Below are 21,328 nucleotides of genomic sequence, written 5' to 3'. Positions count from 1 at the left end.
AACCCATTTGATTGGGATCAAAGTAGATCTCGTTTGCATAATGCTCATAGAGTACTCATAAAATGAAACATGAAGGAATTTTTTGACACCCATTTGTGTTTGGTTTTAAATGCCATGCCCCATGAGAATGATGTGATTTCCAGCTAGGGGCTGAGGGAGTGGAAGAGGATCAATACCTCTCTTGTTGGGCTCGCTGCTGTTGCTGCTGCTGCTGCCCCATTTCGTTGCCCTGCTACGGTGGTGTAATGCTTACATGCTTCTCTCACCCAGCTGCTGGGCTAAACATGTGATAGGACATAGGATTTCGGTGCACATCTCTTGCACTCCTCTTGATCCTTTTCTGTGGCTTGTCCTGGTCATGTAATTCTGTTCTGGAACTACATGCATATCTTCTTGAGACAATTTTGAGGCTGTGTTCTCCAGCCTCCCTTGCCTCACTGGTCATGTGACTTCATGATGATGTATGTAATGCTCTTGTGCCCGTCTTTTTCATTTTCTTGGAGCATCAGGTTTTATGTCACCTGTTATGATTGATGTTTTTATGTTTTTCTGTCATGTTCGACTTCATGGCCTGGTGGTAAATTTTTGATTTCATGTTTATCAAATATTCAGTTCATACTTGGTTATTAATTTTTAGTCTTAAAACCCTTTATATTAACGCATAAGGATCATGACAAGTGCTCCTCTTGACTTCATTACCTGTTTGCTTGTTTAACAAGTGAATACTTTACAATATTGCGTTCATCCTTTCTATTTTGGTTTAGTTTTGAAACTGATTGTCAAAACAAGGAGAGAAAAATCTAATGTTCATCACTTGCATCTTCCAGCAGCTGAAGAAAGTAAAGTACTCAACCAACAAAATCCACACTTAGTGTATTCAGATGAGATGTTTTGTAGGACAGTTTTTTTACCGATGATATGCAAGTTCTAAATCTTTCTCTACTCATCATGTGATAAAGGCAGTGAGGTAGCCTAGTGGTTAAAGCGTTCACTCGCTCATTCATGAGGACTTGTGATTTTCCATTTTCAATTACCTCTAATGTTAAGTCTCAAGTGGTTACCAACTTCTCTGTACAGATAATCACTTAATGATATCAGTTACGTTGTTGTTTAAAAAGTCACATATTCCTTAAGGAAATAAAACTGAAAGGTATTTGCTGACAAAAATGTTTTCTAAGAGTTTCTGATTGACAAATGCAGCTGCTCTTATATTCCACAGTTTCTTTTGTGTTTCACTGACACTAGTGACAGCCAATACCGATGAAAAGCTTTTTCTGTCTGAGTAACAAGTCAGGCTTTATGCGTCACTTTCGTTTTGTTTTCAAAATTAATTTGGTAAAGCTTTCCGTGTGGGGAATGAAATTGGTAAGGTTCCTTCTTGATGTGTGGTGAGCCGGTTAATGGTAAAATTTAAAAAATGTCAGCCAGTTGGTGTTTCAGTTGCAAATTGCATGCTAGCTTTTCAGCATGAATCAAGAGAAACGAAAGGATTTCAATCTCTGTCTCTGTCTTCGGTGTTTAGTGCACTTCATTCCATTTATGTGCCTGCCTAACAGTGGGCCTTTACTGAGAGCAATTTCAAACCATGTACAGTCATGCAAGTGATATTATAATTTCTGAGATATTACTTTTGACCTTGTGTGATCTTCTGCAAGCAGCATCAATCACATGTGCAGCTTGGCAGCTCAGCATTATTTTACATAGCTGAATCTTGAATCATCCCAAAGCCACTGTATCTCCCAAGATTAACAGAAGATATGCATTGTAGGCACCAAGTAACAATCATATCGCAGTGGTGGTGATATATTACCCAAGAATTTTTGAAATATTGTACAGCAAAAAGCCAAACAAATATGATTCATTTCTTCGACACTCCTTGCTTTATAGGACCCAAACCTATCCTTGATATATTTAGAAAAATATTTAACATACCCACAGTTTAGATGGAGTGAAGGATAATACTGATAGCCAGAAAATGAATACATCTACTTACTGCAAAGGCCAAAGTTCCATTGTGCACGTGGGCTCGGTGTTAGTGGCCAATCGGTACATCTTTCTCTCTCAGAGAGCCTTTGATTCACTACTACAGAATTAAATCGTCATTGATGTTTAAAATAACTAAATGCCCGTAACTTCCCCCAGTAACTTCTCTGTGTTGCTAGCCTTGTAAATTCAAGTCGATGCGTATTTATTTCCATTAATCATCAAGTTAGTAAGGGCATCAGCTCAAGTCCATTGTTGTTTTCTACTTATTTTGTTGTATATTTAAAATCCATGTGAAAATTTCTTTGCTGAACGCTAATTTAAACTGATACTAAGATTTATTGACTACAGCAATGTGTGTAAAAGCCTTTGAATCACTACTAACATCTTACAAATGGATAGCCTCTGCAGCTTTGCTGTTGTTACCAAGTCCAATCTTTAAACAATGAAAATACATTGGATGTACACAGCATATATAGTCTGGTTCATAATTATTGAGAATTTTTCTTCTTACTTTGAGCTATCCTAACACCTCAACTGATTCACTGATACTTAAAACTAAGTAATGGTATAAGGGAGGTAACTCATCTTGGCCTACTGATTATAGTACAATTAGAGTTACCTCCCCTGAATTTGTAGCAGACGTCATTTTCCTCAGCACTGTCAACAATGTCTGCTGAAGATAAAAGAAGGTTGATTTTTGAGTTGTGTAATCAAGGAATTGATGATGTAAATACATTGGCAGAGAGAACAAGAACTCCTCTTTCTACCGTGTATAGGATTAGGAAGAAGTTTAAAGAGGGAAAGGATTTTGGGCACCAGAAAGGAGCAGGGAGACCCAGAAAATTGGACTTCTCAGATCGCGTCCGGCTGGGAATTTTAGCGTCTAAAAAGCAAAGGGCAAGCATCTCCAACATCAGGTATGAAATGATAGACAGGGGATCAACAGTTGTAGCAAAATCTACAGTTAGAAGAAATTTGATTGATCTTGGATGGGAGAAAAAGACTGGAATTCCTTCTCCTCTCATGAAACAAGAACATAAAGACAGGCGTGTTGAGTGGTGTTTGGCACATGAAAACTTTGACTGGGAAAATGTGATTTTTACTGATGAAAGCTCAATATGGGTATATCCCAAAAATGTGAAAATATGGACAAAGTCTGCGTCAGCACCGTTGTATCGACGACCTAAATACAGCCCAAAGTTTCATGTATGGGGAGGGATATCCTTATTAGGAACGACCCCGCTGTGTGTGTTTGAGGGAAATCTGACAAGTCAACGCTACACTAACATATTAGATAATTTTCTCCTTCCAAGTGCACATGTGTTTTATGGAAATGACTGGATTTTGCAGCAAGATAATGATCCTAAACACACAGCAAAACATGCCAAGCAGTGGTTTCAGGAGAAAAATGTGACTGTATTACCATTTCCTGCATATAGTCCTGACTTAAATCCCATTGAGAACATTTGGGGGATGATGAAGGAATGTGTGAATCAAAAGGGGTTGACAAAAATTGAAGACATGAAGAGAGAAGTGGTCCGATACTGGAACAGCATAACTCACGAGACACTAACCTTTCTGATAGGAAGTATGCCTACCCGTCTTAGACTGTGCCGTGAAGCTCAAGGAGACTTGATAAAATATTAAATTGTTACCTACACAAAATGAAAAGGTCAGTTCACTTTCACAATACATTCAATTTTATCTGATTTGTTCTCGTTTAATAATATGAAATGCTTTAGCTATTCTCAATAATTTTGAACCATACTGTATAAACTCTTTGAATGGCGTTTCAGAGCGACACCCACAAAGAGAGAAATGTTTATGGATGTCAATCCTTTCTCCCCTGCCACAAATTACATATTCTGTATCAAAGTGTCGCTGACCTCCTCAGTGAATTCAGCCAACGCATTTTTGTGCTGATGATAGTAAGCACATCATTTATTGCTCACATAGGTACCCAGTAATTTCACCAGGCTGTCTCTGTCAATATACCTTACAGGTTTGTCCTTAATGCCAAACCAAACTGGAAAACCTGTCTCCTGAATCTTTTACTATGTGTTATAAGTCTTTCCATGTCAAGTGGTTAAGACAAAAACATGCTCGAAATGGAACTGTGGCATTTACTGTCCTCAATAGCAAACATATTTTGCATATTTGAGTAAAAGTTGGTATGTGAATTATGTTTAAGATAAACTTTGGGTGCTCACAAAATAAAATGTGCAACCTGGCAGTGAAATTGTTGTTGCTTGCCACAAATTCTTTTGAATTCATTTGTTTGAAAATTTTATTTTGAAGACAAAGCTTGTAGGTAGTATTGCTACAAGTTATAACAGTCTCACGGTTGTTAGTTCTTAGTATAGGTTCTTTCAGATCTCTGAGACTTTTGCCATGGATGTGCAACTTTGTTATTTACACCTGAGGTATCTGGGCTAATACTTGCCCCTTCATCAGGTGAATGAAGCTGTAGTGTGTTGTCTTTCAACTTACACATGGTTCACTTCAATACTTGGTCCATGGTTCCTTCTTTTGAATGATCATTGGGATAAAGCAGTTTCATGGCAGATGTTTAATTTGATTTCAGATATTGGAACAAGATATTACTCTGTGAAGAACTGCTCCTTCAATGGCAGTCATCCTAATTCCCTTTTCTAAGAGTGATATGTCTCGATTAAAAAGTTGATTGTTTACTTGAAGTTGAATAGAAAAATAACATTATAATTGTTGCTGCCACTGCTTCAGCATACGTTAGTTTCCCATTCCCCAAGTAATGACGCCTGATGGTGTACCAGCATCGGGTTATGAACATCGTCTGTCTGCAGGCAAGGGAAGCAGAAAAATTGACCTAACTATTTTACACCCAATCACAAAACTTCTGACATCAAAGAATCCGGAGAAATTTGTTCCATTTCTTGCAAGGCCACTTTGAGTTAGTAATTACAACAAACCATGGAAATTTATTTCCCCCATCAAGCAAGTAATCATGGCTCTTGTACCTGTTAAGAAGACATCCGTCATCATTAGGCAAGGGTGGCCCTGTCTATTCTAACCAACATTGGTCTCAGTGTGTTTATATCCACCACACTTGCTGCTCAAGCTACTGTGGGGAATGTGTCAAAATCTGTGGATGTCTTTGTTCTTTAAAATATAGTGTTATGTAATATTGAATGAAACACTCTAAGATTGTCTAGTGCAATGTTATGTCAATCTGTTTCAGATGTTTGTTCTTTGTGTGTTATCAGTGTCATAAAATGCAATGATATTGTCAATAACGTGCATAGCAAATGTTAGTACAGAAGTTACAGTTACCTTGTATGGAATATAGATATTATAATGCCTAACTAGTTATGTGTTTTGTTAGGATTACACATTCAGATTAGAGTTACTTCACTTTGGGTGTAATTTTCCGCTTTGATCGTAAATGTCAGTGAAAATAGCATCAGTAGTCAAAGTGAATGCGTGTCCACATTACTATGATAACATTTTAATGTTTGTTAGGGAATTAATTACCTGTAATTTTTGCTATGCATATAGAATTGTTTTCCACTTGTTTGAATGTGCGTTTGATAAGCGACTCACTTGCTATGGTCACGGTGGCGCAGATATGATTTTTTAGAGGTCGTGTAAATTATTTAGGTACAGTTACATATTTTTCATTGTCAAAATATATTGTAGAAATGGAATATAAAAGTGCAATAAATTACCGGTAGACAAGGATAAGTTGAACACCAACCTGATAATTGCATGAATGCTCCCAACTGGAGCTTGTCATTTGCGAACAGAGGGGCATGAGGTTGTAACGGCTTGCTACACTAACCACATGAGAGTTGTACAAGCAAGACGTGCAGCTACATGCTGAATCAATTCCATCGTCATGCATTGCATGTGTACTAGCTATGTGTGTAGACTTATAATAGAAATTGATAAGTGTATAAAAATGAATCAATATTGAATCACATGAAATGGATATTGTATCATGCAAAGTGTGAATCATGTCATCTCTAGTACCAGCCTACATATGCTCTACCTTTCACTAACTAATTATGTTTGCTCATTGCCATGCACTGGCTACATTCATAAACATGATCTCTGCACTGTTCCAACTTATCCTTGTTTGCTAGTAGATGTGTATACTGTGTCAAATTTGTTTACAAGTGTAGTACATAAACCATGTCAGTGAGTTTAAGTGAAGGTGCTCTTATTGGGTTTTTGTTTGAGACAAGAAGATTAAACCTGAAGTTTCTGTAAAAGCTGAGAAAGAAAGGTTTCATAGATAGTCACAGCTATATGCTGTACCTATCAACATGTCATCATTTGCAAGCTCTCTTTCATCTCTTAAATCAATTACAAATTCTCAATAGATTTGGCAGTGATACCATAGATCCATAAAGACGATGATGTGGCAAATTGTAAGTGATTCTTCTATAGAAGGAATTGCCATTTGAAAACATAAATGCCTTTCATTTTTTAATGATTGCGCAGATGGGACATAGTTTGAGATGGCCCCTTTGCCCTGGCAGGGCATGGCTGCCAATGCCAAAGTTGATAAGTGGTTGTTATATTGGACATCCATGACGTGCATTCTGAAACAGTGAGAGCAGTCGTTAGTGGCAGCATGATTTCACTTGTGTTCCCAGCTCCACTCAAAACAGATAAAGTACATCAAAGAACTGCTTATATCCTGCAATCCACAACATGATGTCACTGTAGTTAACTGAAGAAGAGATAACTTGATTCATTCTATCCAAGTTAAAAGTGCTGTAATGGTTATTAGCTTCTTAGCATCTTTGAGGCGGTTCAGGCTTGTATCATAAGGTGATATTTTCAGGGACCGGAAAGTAGTCTTAATACATGCATGTCCCATATTGATTTGACAGGAAGCGTTGGAAATGGTATCCTTCTTGCTCTGAAAAAAATATGTGTTGTGGAATTAGGTTAGTTGTGTTTTAGATAGATTGTTGTGAATGATCAGATGAAGGAGAGGTTGTATTTTTGTGAAATGAATATGGCCTGTGCTAACTGTATTGAAAAACCACTGATGAATTTGCTTAAATTTTCTGCTATAATTGATTTTAGAGTGTGTTATGTCGCCAACAGCGATCAAATACTGGAATGTTTTGAAGTGATGTCACTGTGTCGTTCTTTTATAGCACCTTCCTCCAGAATTATTTTTGGATGAAGCTGTTGAATCTGAAGTCAAAGCTATCGTATGCATCATAATTAAAACAGTGATAAATATGGTTGTTAACTGAAGAGGAATTATCAGCATGAAAGAGTTAAGTGTAGATGAAACATTGCTAGTCTCTTCAGTGTGGCAGGTGGGCTGTGTTATTAACACCAAGACATGTTGGAAGATAAGAGCAAGTACCTGGTTTACACGACCATGATGTATTAACACACTGCTTTCACATTAACCCATCTGACATGTAGTGTCTGTCTGCAGCCTTCACTGTCTGATTTGTTTACCTGCTGAACTTACGAGGACTTGGCAGTGTGAAATACTAGATAAGATTTGTGATCATGGTGTTTTAATGTTGCAGAGTGAATATGAGTTGGCTCCAGATGAAAAGAGAATGGCCCTTGCCGAGGAGATTGTGAGAAAATACCTCAAGGCAGAGGTAAGACAACCCTGTTCAGTACGAGGCATGGGCATTTGTGAATAAAGCACACCGCTTCATTGTCCAATGCTGTAAAAAGCTGTAGTCGACTCAACTGGTATACTGGTCAGTGAGTAAGTTAGTTTAGTTTTACACTGCTTTCAGCAGTATTCCATCTATATGGCGTCGGTCTATGAATAATCAAATCTGGACCAGACAATATAGTGATGAATAGCATGAACGTTGATCTTTTCAAATTGGGAACCAGTGACGTGTCAACCATGCCAGTGAGTCTGATCACTCGATCCTGCTGGTCACTTCTTGCGACTAGTATGGGTTGCAGAGGGTACATTCTAACCCAGATCTTCATGGGTCAAGCACGGGACTAAGGAAATAGCAAGTCATCTGTCCTATTGTTTGTAGTTATTTCTAAACACACTGAAAATAAGACTTTGCACGTACAATCCAACCACCAGTTTAATGGATCATGACTCTCTAGTTTATACTTGTACCAAGTTGTGGAAGGTATATCTGTATCATCTCTGGAGCATTAGGGATAGGACTTTTAATCACAAGATCTTAGAGTGGAATCAGAACAGTCATTCGTTAAGCTGACAGGATGAGAATTGTCATGGCAAGCTTCAAACATAAGGAATTAAAGTTGTTGGTGCCAGTTTTAATGCATAACAGCAAGAATGGTCAGTATAGGCCAGTATTATGCATATGCAGAGTTTACTTACTGAAATCTCTGCCATCTTTTCTCTACTGCTATCCTTTCAGTAAGTTTCATATTTCTGGTGAAACCTTTCATCCGGCACTTTTGTTTCTTATTTTCAGTGTGTGTTACTGTACTAGTGTTTCCTTAGTTTATATGTTTTCATCAGCTGTTTTTCTCAATATTGCAGTCCAGTGACTACTTGAGTCAGATTAATGGCAACCAAATCCTTGCAGTCATAGAAGCCATGGCAGTCAAAAACTCCAGCAAGGAACTCTTCAGTTCATGTTCAGGGTGAGGAAAGCAAAATGTCCAAGTACTGCAATTGATTGTCATTGTCGTACTTAATTACAAATGGGCCTGTAACTTAAAAGCCAGGCTAACACTGTGAGCATGCATTCATATGATCGTACAAAATAAGTGGGGGTGCATGTTAAAACCAAGCTGTGCTCATAAGTCAGTCAAAACAGAGTGCTTGTGATCTTTAATGAGGCTTCCTCAGTTTGAATATGTCAGTTTTATTCAAGTTGTTGTACATTGGAAGTATTTAGAATAATTCAGAATTATGAACCTCGAATGAAATGAGCCCCAAAGGATCCTCCACAAAGTCAATTGTATGATGTCAGAATGATAATGTCAGTGTCTCATATTTGACTGTATGTAAAGATGTAGACCCTGTTAGGCCTCATTATAGTCAAGTGATTCCTACTGACTTTCCGAAACATCATTCTGTTACATGTTTTGTCTTTGAGGGAATGTCATTTGCCATGTATCTTTATTGGTGATAGTAATTCAGAAAAATGTGTGTACGTAAAATAAGAAATAAATATAAGATGAAAACCAAAAGACTTTCTGAAACATGTGATATAGCTAGAATTTCAAACTTGCACCCTTAGTTTGGAACTATGCATGGTTTTTACAGAATCTGGATTTTTTAAAGTGAATTTATTTAATGCCTCTGAGCGAAGTAGAGGTCACTTCAACTAACTATAGTGGTTGTTTAACGTCAACGTGAACTGAAAATTTTGCAAGAAGTCCTTTCCTCATGTTGTAGTTTATTTAAGGAACACCTTCTGGCACTTTTGTGATAAAATCATTCACACCCACATCCATTTACTTCTTTATTTGTGGCAGTAGACAGAGACTTCCAAAGACCGCTACATTGTTATGTTTTACATATAAGTTTAATTTCATCTGTTTCATTTTAGGGTCATGAAGGATTACCTGAACTCAGAACCCTTCACAGAATTTCTGGAGAGCATGTTTTTCAAACGCTATTTACAGTGGAAATGGTTAGAAAGGTATGCAGAAGTGTGAATAGTCTTTACAAGTGATAAAATGTATCTGCAATATTGTTGATGCCACATATTAATGCAAACATCCTGCTTAATGTTTGAAGAGTCAGTAGTGTATGTTTCAGCTCTTAATCTGTTAATAGCATTTGTTCATATCGTACAAGAATAGAATTGTACAATCATTTGTTATGACCTATCACTGTGCGGATAATAGTTCAAGTCGATGGTAACGTTTGTTACATATCTTTGTAGTCAACCTGTGACCAAGAACACGTTCCGGATGTATCGGGTGCTTGGTAAGGGTGGGTTTGGTGAGGTGTGCGCATGCCAGGTGCGGGCCACTGGCAAGATGTACGCCTGCAAGAAGTTGGAGAAGAAACGAATCAAGAAGAGGAAGGGGGAACCCATGGCTCTCAATGAAAAACAGATCTTGCAGAAAATCAACTCTCGGTTTGTGGTATGTGTGACACTGACAGTACATCATGTCATAGGTACAGATTCAGATATTTCAAGGGGCTGTGGGTAGCTTAGTGGTTAAAGTGTTGGCTTGTCACGCCGAAGACCAGGGTTCAATACTCCATGGTTCAAAGGATAGAAATGTGTGAAGCCCATTTCTGGTGTCCCTGCCATGTTTTTGCTGTAATATTTCTAAAAGTGGTGTAAAACCCAGTATAAGTAAACTTAGTCTAAGTGTATTTTCTTACACTCCATCGCTGAGTCTAACAAAACCTAGTAGAAATTCGCATCAGGTAACCTTTGCGCGACCAATGATTTAACCAATCAGACAACGGCTACTATTTGGGGATTGGAGGGACTTTTGAACTATTCAGGTCACTTACACAGATCTCTTCAGAAACAAAAATCTGCATATAACAGAGTTATTTTAGCTTCAGTATATACGCTTTTTGGGGTTTCTGTTGACATGGTTACCATTAGCTAATATTTCTGCAAGATAACATCCTTGAATATTGCCCAAAACACTATTTTCTGTGACTGTTTACTCACCGTTGTCATGGTTGTACGTATGCCGTGTGCATCACCTGGATGCGAGCGTACGCTAAATAGCATTCGGAATCATTCGGATACGAACCTTTTCGAGGTAAAAAGTTCAAATGTGAATGTACACTTTCGCGATTTGGTAAGCTGTGTTCTGTTTGGTCAATCTCAAAGGTTACCTGACCCGACCTCCCACAAGGTTTTCTTAGACTCAGTAATGGAATGTAACGAAAAGTACTGAGGATAAGTTTACTTACAATGTGTAAAACCATAGTCATTCAGAGTTTGCAAATTTCAATTGGTCAATCTCAAAGGTTACCTGACCCGACCTCCCACAAGGTTTTCTTAGACTCAGTAATGGAATATAACGAAAAGTACTGAGGATAAGTTTACTTACAATGTGTAAAACCATAGTCATTCAGAGTTTGCAAATTTCAATTGGTCAATCTCAAAGGTTACCTGACCCGACCTCCCACAAGGTTTTCTTAGACTCAGTAATGGAATATAACGAAAAGTACTGAGGATAAGTTTACTTACAATGTGTAAAACCATAGTCATTCAGAGTTTGCAAATTTCAATTTCAGAGTGGACTTGGGACAGAGACAATGTGGCACATGACACCTTTTATGGATAACAACTTCTTTTTATTCATATGCAACATTTCAGAGCTAATTCTTACTCCTTTAACAATTGTCATAAAACGTGTCATGTATTCTTGTTTGTCCGACTTCTAAGTGCCAATTGAGAGCTTAGTATTGGATGGACTACTATATCATTGACCTGTTTAGTTTTTTTTGTAACAATGTCATTATTATGGTTATTTAGATGATCCTATGATCCTATGGACGATGACGTGTCCTCTTGGAAACCTCAGCTAAAATGTTGAATATTTGTATAAAGCCATAAAGAGTAACACAGTGCTGTCTTGGATTTGGCATACAGCCCTGTAGGTATTCAAGGTGACAGCTCGTTAGCTTCCTTTGCTAGTCATAAGAAACAACTAAGTGGTTTGGAAGGACATTCAGACATTGTTCATGCAGTGTCATTGTGGCCCAGTGGATTGTGTTCACAATATCAATCACTGGGCAGTCTACTCAAGGGCTTGTTTATTAGGAGGCTATCATCATACAGAAAGTATATTGTGACTATTGTGTTAAACAACAAACATTCTGCCTAAGATTAGTAGTCAAAGTTCACATATGGACCATTAGATAAGCAGGTATTACATCTTGACATTTGCATTTTCAAATATACTGAACACCAAAAGAAATGCAAGTTTTGAAAAAACGAAATCTCATACAAGTGAGCATTCATATTGATGTCTTCTTCTTGACAAAAAACAAACTTGCATTTCTTTTGCTGTTCAGTGTATTATGCTTGACGCTGAACCAACTTTCAGTGGATATGTTTCTTATCAAATATGTATTTTTTCAGGTTAGTTTAGCCTATGCATTTGAGACAAAGGAAGCTCTATGTCTAGTGTTAACAATAATGAATGGGGGTGACCTGAAGTTCCACATCCACAATATGGGCAATCCAGGCTTCCCTGAGGAACGAGCATGGTTTTATGCTGCAGAAATTACATGTGGGCTGGCAGACTTACATAAAGAAAACATAGTTTATAGGTGAGTGAAGTGTACCCTTGTATATAAAACATTATGTTAGTTCATTCATAAAACATGAGACATGGAAGTGTTCATAGTGTTAGGAATTGTGTCAGTGGCATTATAATTAGTGTAACAGTAGTTCTGGAATTATCAATTCGAGTTGATATTGATGGTGAATGACAAGGCTCTTTGAATGTCAATTCAGATATTTCATTTGAACGTTCTTGTTCTCACCAGATAACCCATTGTTATTTTCCAGTAATTGTCAACTAAGGTGTTTAACTTCATACATGGGAATATTTAGTATTGTACACGTATCACAAACATTGATGTTGTTTGTATCTTTCCAGAGATCTGAAACCAGAAAATATATTATTAGATGATTATGGTAAGAAAATATTTTGTGACTTTTCTAATCATTTTATCTTTCCTTTGTAATGTAAATAGTTAAATAATACAAATATAGGCTTGCATACGTTTTAGTAAGATTCAGTGTTTTTGCTTAAGTTTGAAAGCTGACTATTGCCTATTAAAGAATGATAGCAAAAATGACTTCCTTGCTGAGACTGCATTGATCTAAAGCTCATGCTGGACAAGTAGGTGGTTGATGGCATCTTGTTTGTCTTCTATTCTTTGGCTAACAGAATAGCAACCAGAATGTTAGGTGTCCCTGACATCTTGTTTAAGAGGGTTTCAGAGTGACAGTTTGTGTTTTCAGGTCATGTAAGAATATCAGACTTAGGGTTGGCTGTAGAAATTCCTGCTGGAGAGTTAATACGGGGGCGTGTTGGAACAGTAGGATACATGGGTAAGTACTGCAACCTCCTGAAAGAATGTGTACAGTCTGTTACCAAACGTACCAATGAATTTCAGTTTAAACAGAAAAGTAAATGGAATGAAGTGAGATCTCTGAATTCTAAGATTATGAGGATTTGTGATCTTTATTTCACTATATTTTTCTTTATCCTGACTCATGGTTATTTGCTTATCTCCTCCCTCTATGCGAAGATAATGGAACACTTAAAAATCCATTGAAGTTACCTTATTTTGAAGTAGACTTACAATCACACTCACCCACAGGAAGCCCCCCTGTTTGCAGTCACATTGGTCACATTGCTGAAACAACGGACAAGCTCTTCTACATAGTCTGTAAGGGATGATATCGTCCCTCCAGACGAACTAGACATCTATGACGAATCTCGACTCCTGCTACCTGAGATACAGAGCTTCAGGGAATTAGCACAACATGCAGCATCTACTAGACTCATCATCTACTGCATCTACAATGACCTTCAGAGAGTCTACTTTCAACGCAGCCGTCGACAACTTCTACCCTCTGCATGTTGGATGCGTGACCATTTAGCAGCTGCAACAGGTCCGTCGGATGAACAAGATCTTCACCATCAGCTGTATCATGTAGACGCACTTTAGACAATGCCTTGTGTGAACGTTTCTGTTAACGATGATCTTCATCATTAGTTGTATCATTCACCATCAGCTGTACCATCTCTTATAGGATGCAGTCTTCATCGACTCAGCAAGTGCCTGTACGCACGTACATTGCTACAGCCACAAGGACTCACCGATCGTCACAGACGGGTGATGTCTCCACAAGCAGGCCTGCATAGAAGAATTCACTAAATGATGACCACCCCAGGGATGCACACGGACATGAAGATCACCCCGACATTCAGCACAGGGAAAACTATCAACCAAATGAAGCATTTCAGACCACACGCAAAGTCATTTGCGGAAGAATAGAGATGACTCGTAGACATCGTCGACGAATGCATAGAGGCATTCCACATCCCAGGTGCACCATCATGGCAGATGTTGTATCACGTCCTTTACAACCATCTAAGAAACAGTGGATATTAGTAAGTTATTCAGATCACCGCAGATAGACATGTTTGCCACCAGGTTCAACAGATACCAATATTTGTATCTCCAGCACCTGATCCGTTTGCATAGGCAACAGTCGCTTTCAGCATCTCATGGGAATGAATGAATGCTTACGCATTCCCGTCTGTGGTTGTACTACTGAAAGATATTGGTAAAATAAAATAAACGATGATGTTGCAACTTTTGTCACACCTACTGGCCATTGAGATAATGGTTTCCAGTACTCATCGAGAAACTACAGCTTGGCCTGAGCTACTCTACATATGCATGGACCATGAGGTCAAATGTCACAAGTGGCTGGGCGAGTTAACTTCAATAAACAGGGGATCAGTGAATGTTGTTATTGTTGCATTTGTGCGAAACATATAGACATGGATTTGTTACAGATCTTGTCCCGGAAAACAACCCTTCTGAAAAAGCAATCATTTCATGTCGTAAATGAATGCATTAGTATTCACTTGATCAGGTCAAGCAACACTGATGTCAGAAATATATGCTCTGGACTTGAATCATACACGATTCGACACCGATCATCATGAGATCAAAAAAAGTTCACGTGCCTATTCACCCCACTATCTACTGAGACACCTACGGAAGTGTCCCAAAACACTATCTCAGTATGGATGAGAGCTGTTTTTCTGAGGGCCTACAAAGCAGCAGGACTTGAACTTCCACGAGCCTCCAGTCCACATGAAGTTAGAATCTTGACATGGAAATAGCTTGCTTGCACTGATAATGGAGGGCTGCTTGTGGAGATTATCCACAGTGTTTGCCAACCACTACCTACGAGACACCAGTAAGCACGTAGCTGGTATCATCAGTTTAAGCCACTTGTGGTACCATAACAACAAACGGTTCCACAAAGGCACTGACCTTAACTCGCCCCTTTTTATCAAGAGTGATGATGACCCTGTACTTGTAAAGGAGATACTTGAGGAAGGGTCACAACTCTGTGATGAGGACATCATGAAGAAGGAGATGCTATAAATAGCTAGTTGGGAGAAGAAATGAGTATATCTAAAATATCACTCTTTTTCAAGTGACTTGTGTAATGAAGATACTTCTACAGGTGAAGGGTTGCAACTAGTCTTGATAGGAATCTTGACATACAGTTGCATTAGACCCTAGCAGGATGCTCGCTGATCTATGTACCGTCGCGTTCCAGTCAGTGATTGCTTCACAAGAAAAGTTGGACTGGATGTGACTCCCCTGGTACTCTTAATGAAGATACTTGTACATGTGAAAGGTCGCAACTTGTCTTGGTAGGAATCTTGACATGCTGTTGCATCAGACACTAGGAGGATGATAGCTGATCTAGATATCATCACGTTCCAGTCAGCGATCGCTTCACAAGAAGAGAAGTCCGACTGGATGTCATCCCGTTTCACGGATGGAAGATCAGGACCATTACAGTCACCACCGTTTCGTCGGATTCTGTAAGCAAATACATAATATTCTGAATAAAATTGATATGTTGTACTTATTCTGATGTCAAGCCCTCCCTACCACCCCACTCAGACATGTTGGATTCTCTGCAATTCTCATGTCGGGCTTCTGGAATTAGGGAGAGAGTGATAAGCAGGACTGGTCATGTGACCAGTGTGGCAGGAAACGGGTTGACTGGGTGAGTGTGATTGTATGTCCGCTTCAAAAGGAGGTAACTTCAAGGGATTTCAAGTGTTCCACTATCTTCACATAGAGGGAGGCCGAGATAAGCAAATAAGCATGAGTCAGGATATGTGTGAAACATAGTTTTATTCAGAAAATAACATATTTGATTAACCTTTTTGTTGAAAGTGAAATTCATTGGTACGGTTTCACTGCCAAAAGACTAAAATGATCATGATATATTAAATAGCTTGTTGTTAGTGCTGACAAATTGGATCAGTACGAAGCATAGGACTGTATGGGTAACAGCTTCTTGTTCATTGCATCGAGCGGCATCATGGTCTTACACCGTTATCAGGCTAAAAAAAGCTACACTTAAACATTGTTCAGTTGACCAGTGAAAATGCTCTATCAGAATGTCCTGTTTTTGTTTCAGCACCTGAAGTGGTAAAGAACGAGAGGTACACAATGAGCCCAGACTGGTGGGGCCTTGGATGCATAATATATGAAATGATAGAGGGCAAGGTGAGAGCAACATGGGAGATTTCCACATAGTTAATATTCGTAAAAGTGATATTCGTTGTGAATAAGAAAGAATTTAGTTCTAACATGTAGTGTCGGAAGACTTGTGCAACTAACCATTTAATATTCTTTGCGGGGATGCTAGGATTTATTTGGAGACTGGCTGTTTTGTTATCAACAGGAGATTCTAATTGAAACTCTGAACACCAATCCCTGTAGTACTTGTATGTAAAGCATGTGTGTTGTATTGTGGAACTCTGCTCCTGTTGTTCAGGCCCCATTCCGGGCGCGGAAGGAGAAGGTGAAAAGGGACGAGGTAGATCGACGGGTCAAAGAAGACACAGAGACTTACTCCTCTAAGTTTTCAGAAGACTGCCAGGCAGTATGTCAAGCGGTGAGTAAAAACTCTTGTGAAAAGTATCACTCAGTAGATATATATATATTCCTAGCTAGCTGACAGCAAGTGAAGTTCTCTGGGTTAGGGTAATCCAGGGTCGATGATGTCTTTTTGCATTCTTGTGGAATTGCGTGACTTAGAATAGAATTTGGTTATTACAATATCATCTAGTTTATAGCAGTGTTACTTAACTTAATGTGTTATTAGTAACTGTCCATGTCATTGACCACAAGAATCTTTCCTCTACCACTGTGTGGAATAGCTTTCATTCAGTTACCACTGTTATACTGCTATTCAGAGTTGTTTGAAGTTTAGTAAAATCAGTTGTTAAATGTTGTGAAATGCTTCTGTTTTAGCTAAAGTATTGCAAATCTATTGGTATCAAACCCTAGTTTCCAGAGTTGAGGAATAATATTTCGGTAAGACTTGACATGAAAAGTATCACATATGCTTTTTGGTACATATTTAAAAAAAAAAATACAAACAATATTCAGCCACAAACATGTGCGATTACACCCATCTCAATGCATGTATTTCATATTCTCTTTGCAGTTACTACAAAAGAACCCCACATGCCGGTTAGGGTGCAGCTCAGAGGGTGCAGCTGAGGTAAAAGCTCACCCGTTCTTCAAAAATATCAACTTCAGAAGGCTAGAAGCTGGAATGTGTGAACCCCCCTTTGTACCAGATGTAAGTATAAACAGATGTGATAGTTGTCAGAATTCCTTTTTTGTGGAAGCTATGGTGGCTTTTGTTGAATAGATGACTGACTGTGTGTGCTGGCAATTAGGTGCCTGACTCTGAGAGTGTGGGTTTGAATCCTGTATTTGCCCCACTTTGTACTTTACTAGTGTAATCCCAAGTGTAACATGTTTTACTACTTTCTATGGAGCATTTTATATTCATTTACTTGCCCTATTACTTTGATTCTGCAATGAGCACTCCATACCAACCCTTAGCATACCAAACAGTGATGCTATAATTTTATGATGTTATTTTAGAAGATTCCCTGGCTCTGTTCAGAGGAATTAGGTCTCATGGTGCTGTTGTGCAGTGTTTGCAATACTTCAGTTTGCTGGTTGAAATTTGCAGGTCCATCTTATAAAAGTCACACATAATAAAAATTGAGTAGACTTCAAAGTGTGCATTTTCACAGTCACTTAGCGAAGCCTGTGGGTCAGAGAAAAAATTGTAATTGTTAAGGACGGATGTTGGCCTTCCTTTGCACAAAGTGCTGAAATACAAGGCAGTGAAATTGTAAGTGATTGCAACATGATATATAATGGATCATTCCTGAACATTAATAAAGAAAACAATTTTGGTAAAGTTTCCACTTGAAAAAAAAGGATAGATAATTTACTGAAGGCCACAAGGGCCTGCAAATCCTGGCCTGATACAATAACCACTGACGCTCGGCCTCTGGGCTTGCAATTATTTCAAACATTGTTGTTGGAGGTCCTATGTTGTTCACAGCAAAAATAACTTCATTTGAAAGTCTACAGTTATGTTTTGGTGTGGTTGCAGCCGAAGTACAGGATTTTTTCCAATACTGACACAGAGGTGTTTGTTTTAGACTCACCCCCATGACTATGGTTTGATTTTCAATATATTCAGCCTCGGGCAGTGTACTGCAAAGATGTGTTGGACATAGAGCAGTTCTCCACTGTGAAGGGTGTTAACCTTGATGCCAGTGATGACACTTTCTACAGCAAGTTCAACACAGGCAGCGTATCCATTCCTTGGCAGAATGAGGTATTTTCCTTGTTCTTCATCATCACAGTCATGCACACTTCCCATATAAAGTTTAGACGCACTTAATACACTTATTATATGTTATGTATATATGGTTACATGGAAAATAAATTTCTCCGCTAACTTCTGGGAAGCAGCTGCAGTCTTTATGCAGATGAATTGCACAAGGATCGTGCATCAAATCACTGAAAAGTATGTGCAGATATTGTGTTTGTGAACAGCTGTGTTTTGGTGTAAAGTTTTGTTACAATTTTCCAGTTTTCACTGATTTTTATCATTTATTGAACTCATGACAATAATCTTTTCAACGTTATGAAGATGCATCAGTTTATGTGTAAACAATACCTTTTAACAGAATGGAATATTTTGCAAAATTTGGTTTAGAACTATTGCCTAAAGTAAGTGGCTACACTTACACTAGTGAGTCTAAACTTTTGATGGGAGTATATTACACCTTCGTATCATTTCCTATTGATCTGTTAAAACATTAGAGTAATGTCTTCCTACTCACTTTGCCTGAGTATTCCTCAAAATATTTTTCTTGTTAACTGATTGATACCAAAATGGTTTATGATTTCTATAATCCTTCAAAATAGTTTGTTATTTAATTTGAAATTTGAAAAATATGTATCAAATTATGCAGTGACATGTAGTAAAGGAATGTCTCTGTGTGACAGAATAGAGAGTTTGTTTGAAGTAAGTATCTGGTAGTGATCAGAGAAGAGAAAGTGTATTAGCTGAATGTTTTTTGACACAGATGTATTCGTATAATGTCTTTTAGTTAATGATATTAGAAAGATATCCTTGGCATGTTTGTGAAAAGATTCCATGTTGTTTTTCAGATGATAGAGACTGAGTGCTTTAAGGAATTGAATCAGTTTGCATTTGACGGAGGACCTAGTCCGGATCTTATAGAAGACATGCCGCCCCCACCTCCACAAAGGGGCTTCTTTGATAGGTTATTTCACAGACGAAGGGTTAGTGTCTGTATTAAAATATTTAAATATGTCACACGAAATTAAACCTGAATGAATTTTGTGATCTCTGTGAGTCAGTAACTATCTCTCTCTATCCCTGCATACATCATCATTCAAAACAACAGTCTTTTCTACAATATACAGTGACTGAACTGTAGATTTACCCTTATAATAATCGCTGTCTGTGACCCTGATGATAGACAAAATTCTGGTCATTTAATAATTGCTGTATACGAAGAATGTCATGATTTTCCTCTTTCATTTTCAGAACCGAGATCATTATTCTTAAAGGAATAACCTCTCCAGGGTACAGCCCAAGTCCCATTACCATGGAAACAGTAGAGTGTGATTGACCGTCTTGTGGATCTTGTGACTCAGTTTTAGAGATTCGATTGGATGGTCGAAACAGAGGATAAGTCTTGTGTGAGGCAGCGAGAGTGCTGCCATTGTGAGTCATCCAATATCACTCAATTCAGTGTGTCATGTCATGTTGACTGAATCACCACTGCTGGGTAAATGGTCAGATCAACTTGCCTCAGTAGTGTTCACTCGAAAAAATTCAACTTGGACCCTTTCACTAGAGTGCTAACTTACTGATGTAAACATATATAAATATATATATGCATCCGCTTGCCAAATGACAATTGGTACATTAGTGTGAGATCCATGAGGTTTGGGATGTATTTGCCAGGAAGGATCAGAACTACAGCTAACTTGAGGCAGATCCCCAAAGACTTCTAGGAAGTTGACACCAGTGCATCGGACTTCTCATTTTGGTGCAGTAGCGTGTTGTTCCGAATCATGAAGCTGTTTCTCCATCAGTCAGCTGATGACATGCGTTGTCTGTCAGTGAAACCGATGGTCGTCTTGTGCAGCTTCGGTGGGCTTCTTGGCTGTGTGTTTTCTCCTGTGTTGTTGGTGTTGTCATTGTTGTTGTCGTCATCTTGCTGTCCTCACTGTCAGTGTCCGGTCATTACTGCATTGCTACCTCAGTCGAGTTCATCGTGAAAACAACTACAAGAGATTTGACCAGCATCCTTGTCACTCACATCTTCACTCACTCTCTTCCAAGGCAGATAATACACAAACTTGGGCTGAATCCATGCTCAACAGTATTATAAACCAATTCCAAGGCAGGAGTTACTCCCGATTATCTCCCCTTGCTCAGGGTGGGTTATCTCCCTTGCTCAAGGGCTTCAGTGTTGTATCCTGCTAATGGTAGGCTGGTATCCTACATCAGCATAATACTATCATGTTCACCTCTAGGAAGACCACATTAGTGTATAAAGCATTGTTATCTATGTTAGCTCCTTGCAGGGGCACTATCTATTGGATATGTACCTGTGTGAATGAGAGTTAGTGTTGTGTGAATTTGACATGTATCTGTATGCAGCTCCACTGGATATTACTAGGATTAAAAGTGCTTTGTTTCTGTACTGATTGCATTTGTTGGTCTCCTCTTGTTGGGAGATTTTCGAAGTAATTGTCGTTTATGGGGAAAAGATTACGGGACAATTGTGTTGAGGGTACTTCTTTTTGTTAGTTTTGTTATGTCATGGAAACTACAATCATGGAAAGAAATTACAAAAGAAGTCAGAAAATCGTGTCTGAATATGCAGAAATTATACCAAGTTCCTTCCCTGCAATTTGCTTATCTCTCATAATGTGTGCATTAAGTAGTAACCAATAACACGTGTGTGAAATTATTCGAGCAAACATGAATGACAGGAGTTTAGATCTGAAGTAAATGTGATGTGTTTTGCGAGTGTTCACCGCCATCTTCTTACATTCAACTTAATTTGAATACCTGCCAAAGACCAACCAGTACCCTTTGGACATTAGATTCTTGTCAGTGAACAAGTGAAAACTTTGCCATATCAGGTAGTGAATACAGAGAATCCTTGCCTGCTCATGCTCATCTCTGTATTGTAATGTCCGTTATATGGTGGCTGATCAAATTTCAGAAAATAACTA

The 21,328-nt window shown here is 38.4% G+C and overlaps 1 protein-coding gene across 1 annotated transcript in view; it reads left to right on the top strand.

Annotated features, from left to right (window-relative positions):
• The window catches only part of LOC137265416 (G protein-coupled receptor kinase 5-like), a 35,937-nt gene extending 16,198 nt beyond the window's left edge, over nucleotides 1–19,739 (top strand). Inside the window, exons 4-16 of the mRNA XM_067800813.1 lie at nucleotides 7,527–7,604; nucleotides 8,489–8,592; nucleotides 9,507–9,599; nucleotides 9,846–10,050; nucleotides 12,024–12,214; nucleotides 12,547–12,584; nucleotides 12,915–13,004; nucleotides 16,143–16,231; nucleotides 16,503–16,622; nucleotides 17,178–17,315; nucleotides 18,240–18,377; nucleotides 19,220–19,354; nucleotides 19,623–19,739. Of these exons, the coding sequence (XP_067656914.1) occupies nucleotides 7,527–7,604; nucleotides 8,489–8,592; nucleotides 9,507–9,599; nucleotides 9,846–10,050; nucleotides 12,024–12,214; nucleotides 12,547–12,584; nucleotides 12,915–13,004; nucleotides 16,143–16,231; nucleotides 16,503–16,622; nucleotides 17,178–17,315; nucleotides 18,240–18,377; nucleotides 19,220–19,354; nucleotides 19,623–19,643 (1,440 nt within the window). The 3' untranslated portion in view covers nucleotides 19,644–19,739. The remainder of the gene's footprint in view (nucleotides 1–7,526; nucleotides 7,605–8,488; nucleotides 8,593–9,506; nucleotides 9,600–9,845; nucleotides 10,051–12,023; nucleotides 12,215–12,546; nucleotides 12,585–12,914; nucleotides 13,005–16,142; nucleotides 16,232–16,502; nucleotides 16,623–17,177; nucleotides 17,316–18,239; nucleotides 18,378–19,219; nucleotides 19,355–19,622) is intronic.
• Nucleotides 19,740–21,328: the final 1,589 nt, after the last annotated feature.

The sequence above is a fragment of the Haliotis asinina genome, chromosome 15, assembly GCF_037392515.1.
Source record: "Haliotis asinina isolate JCU_RB_2024 chromosome 15, JCU_Hal_asi_v2, whole genome shotgun sequence".
Taxonomy (NCBI): Eukaryota; Metazoa; Mollusca; class Gastropoda; order Lepetellida; family Haliotidae; genus Haliotis; species Haliotis asinina.
Note: the sequence above shows the minus strand (reverse complement) of the source record. Positions and strands in the feature narration are given on the sequence as shown.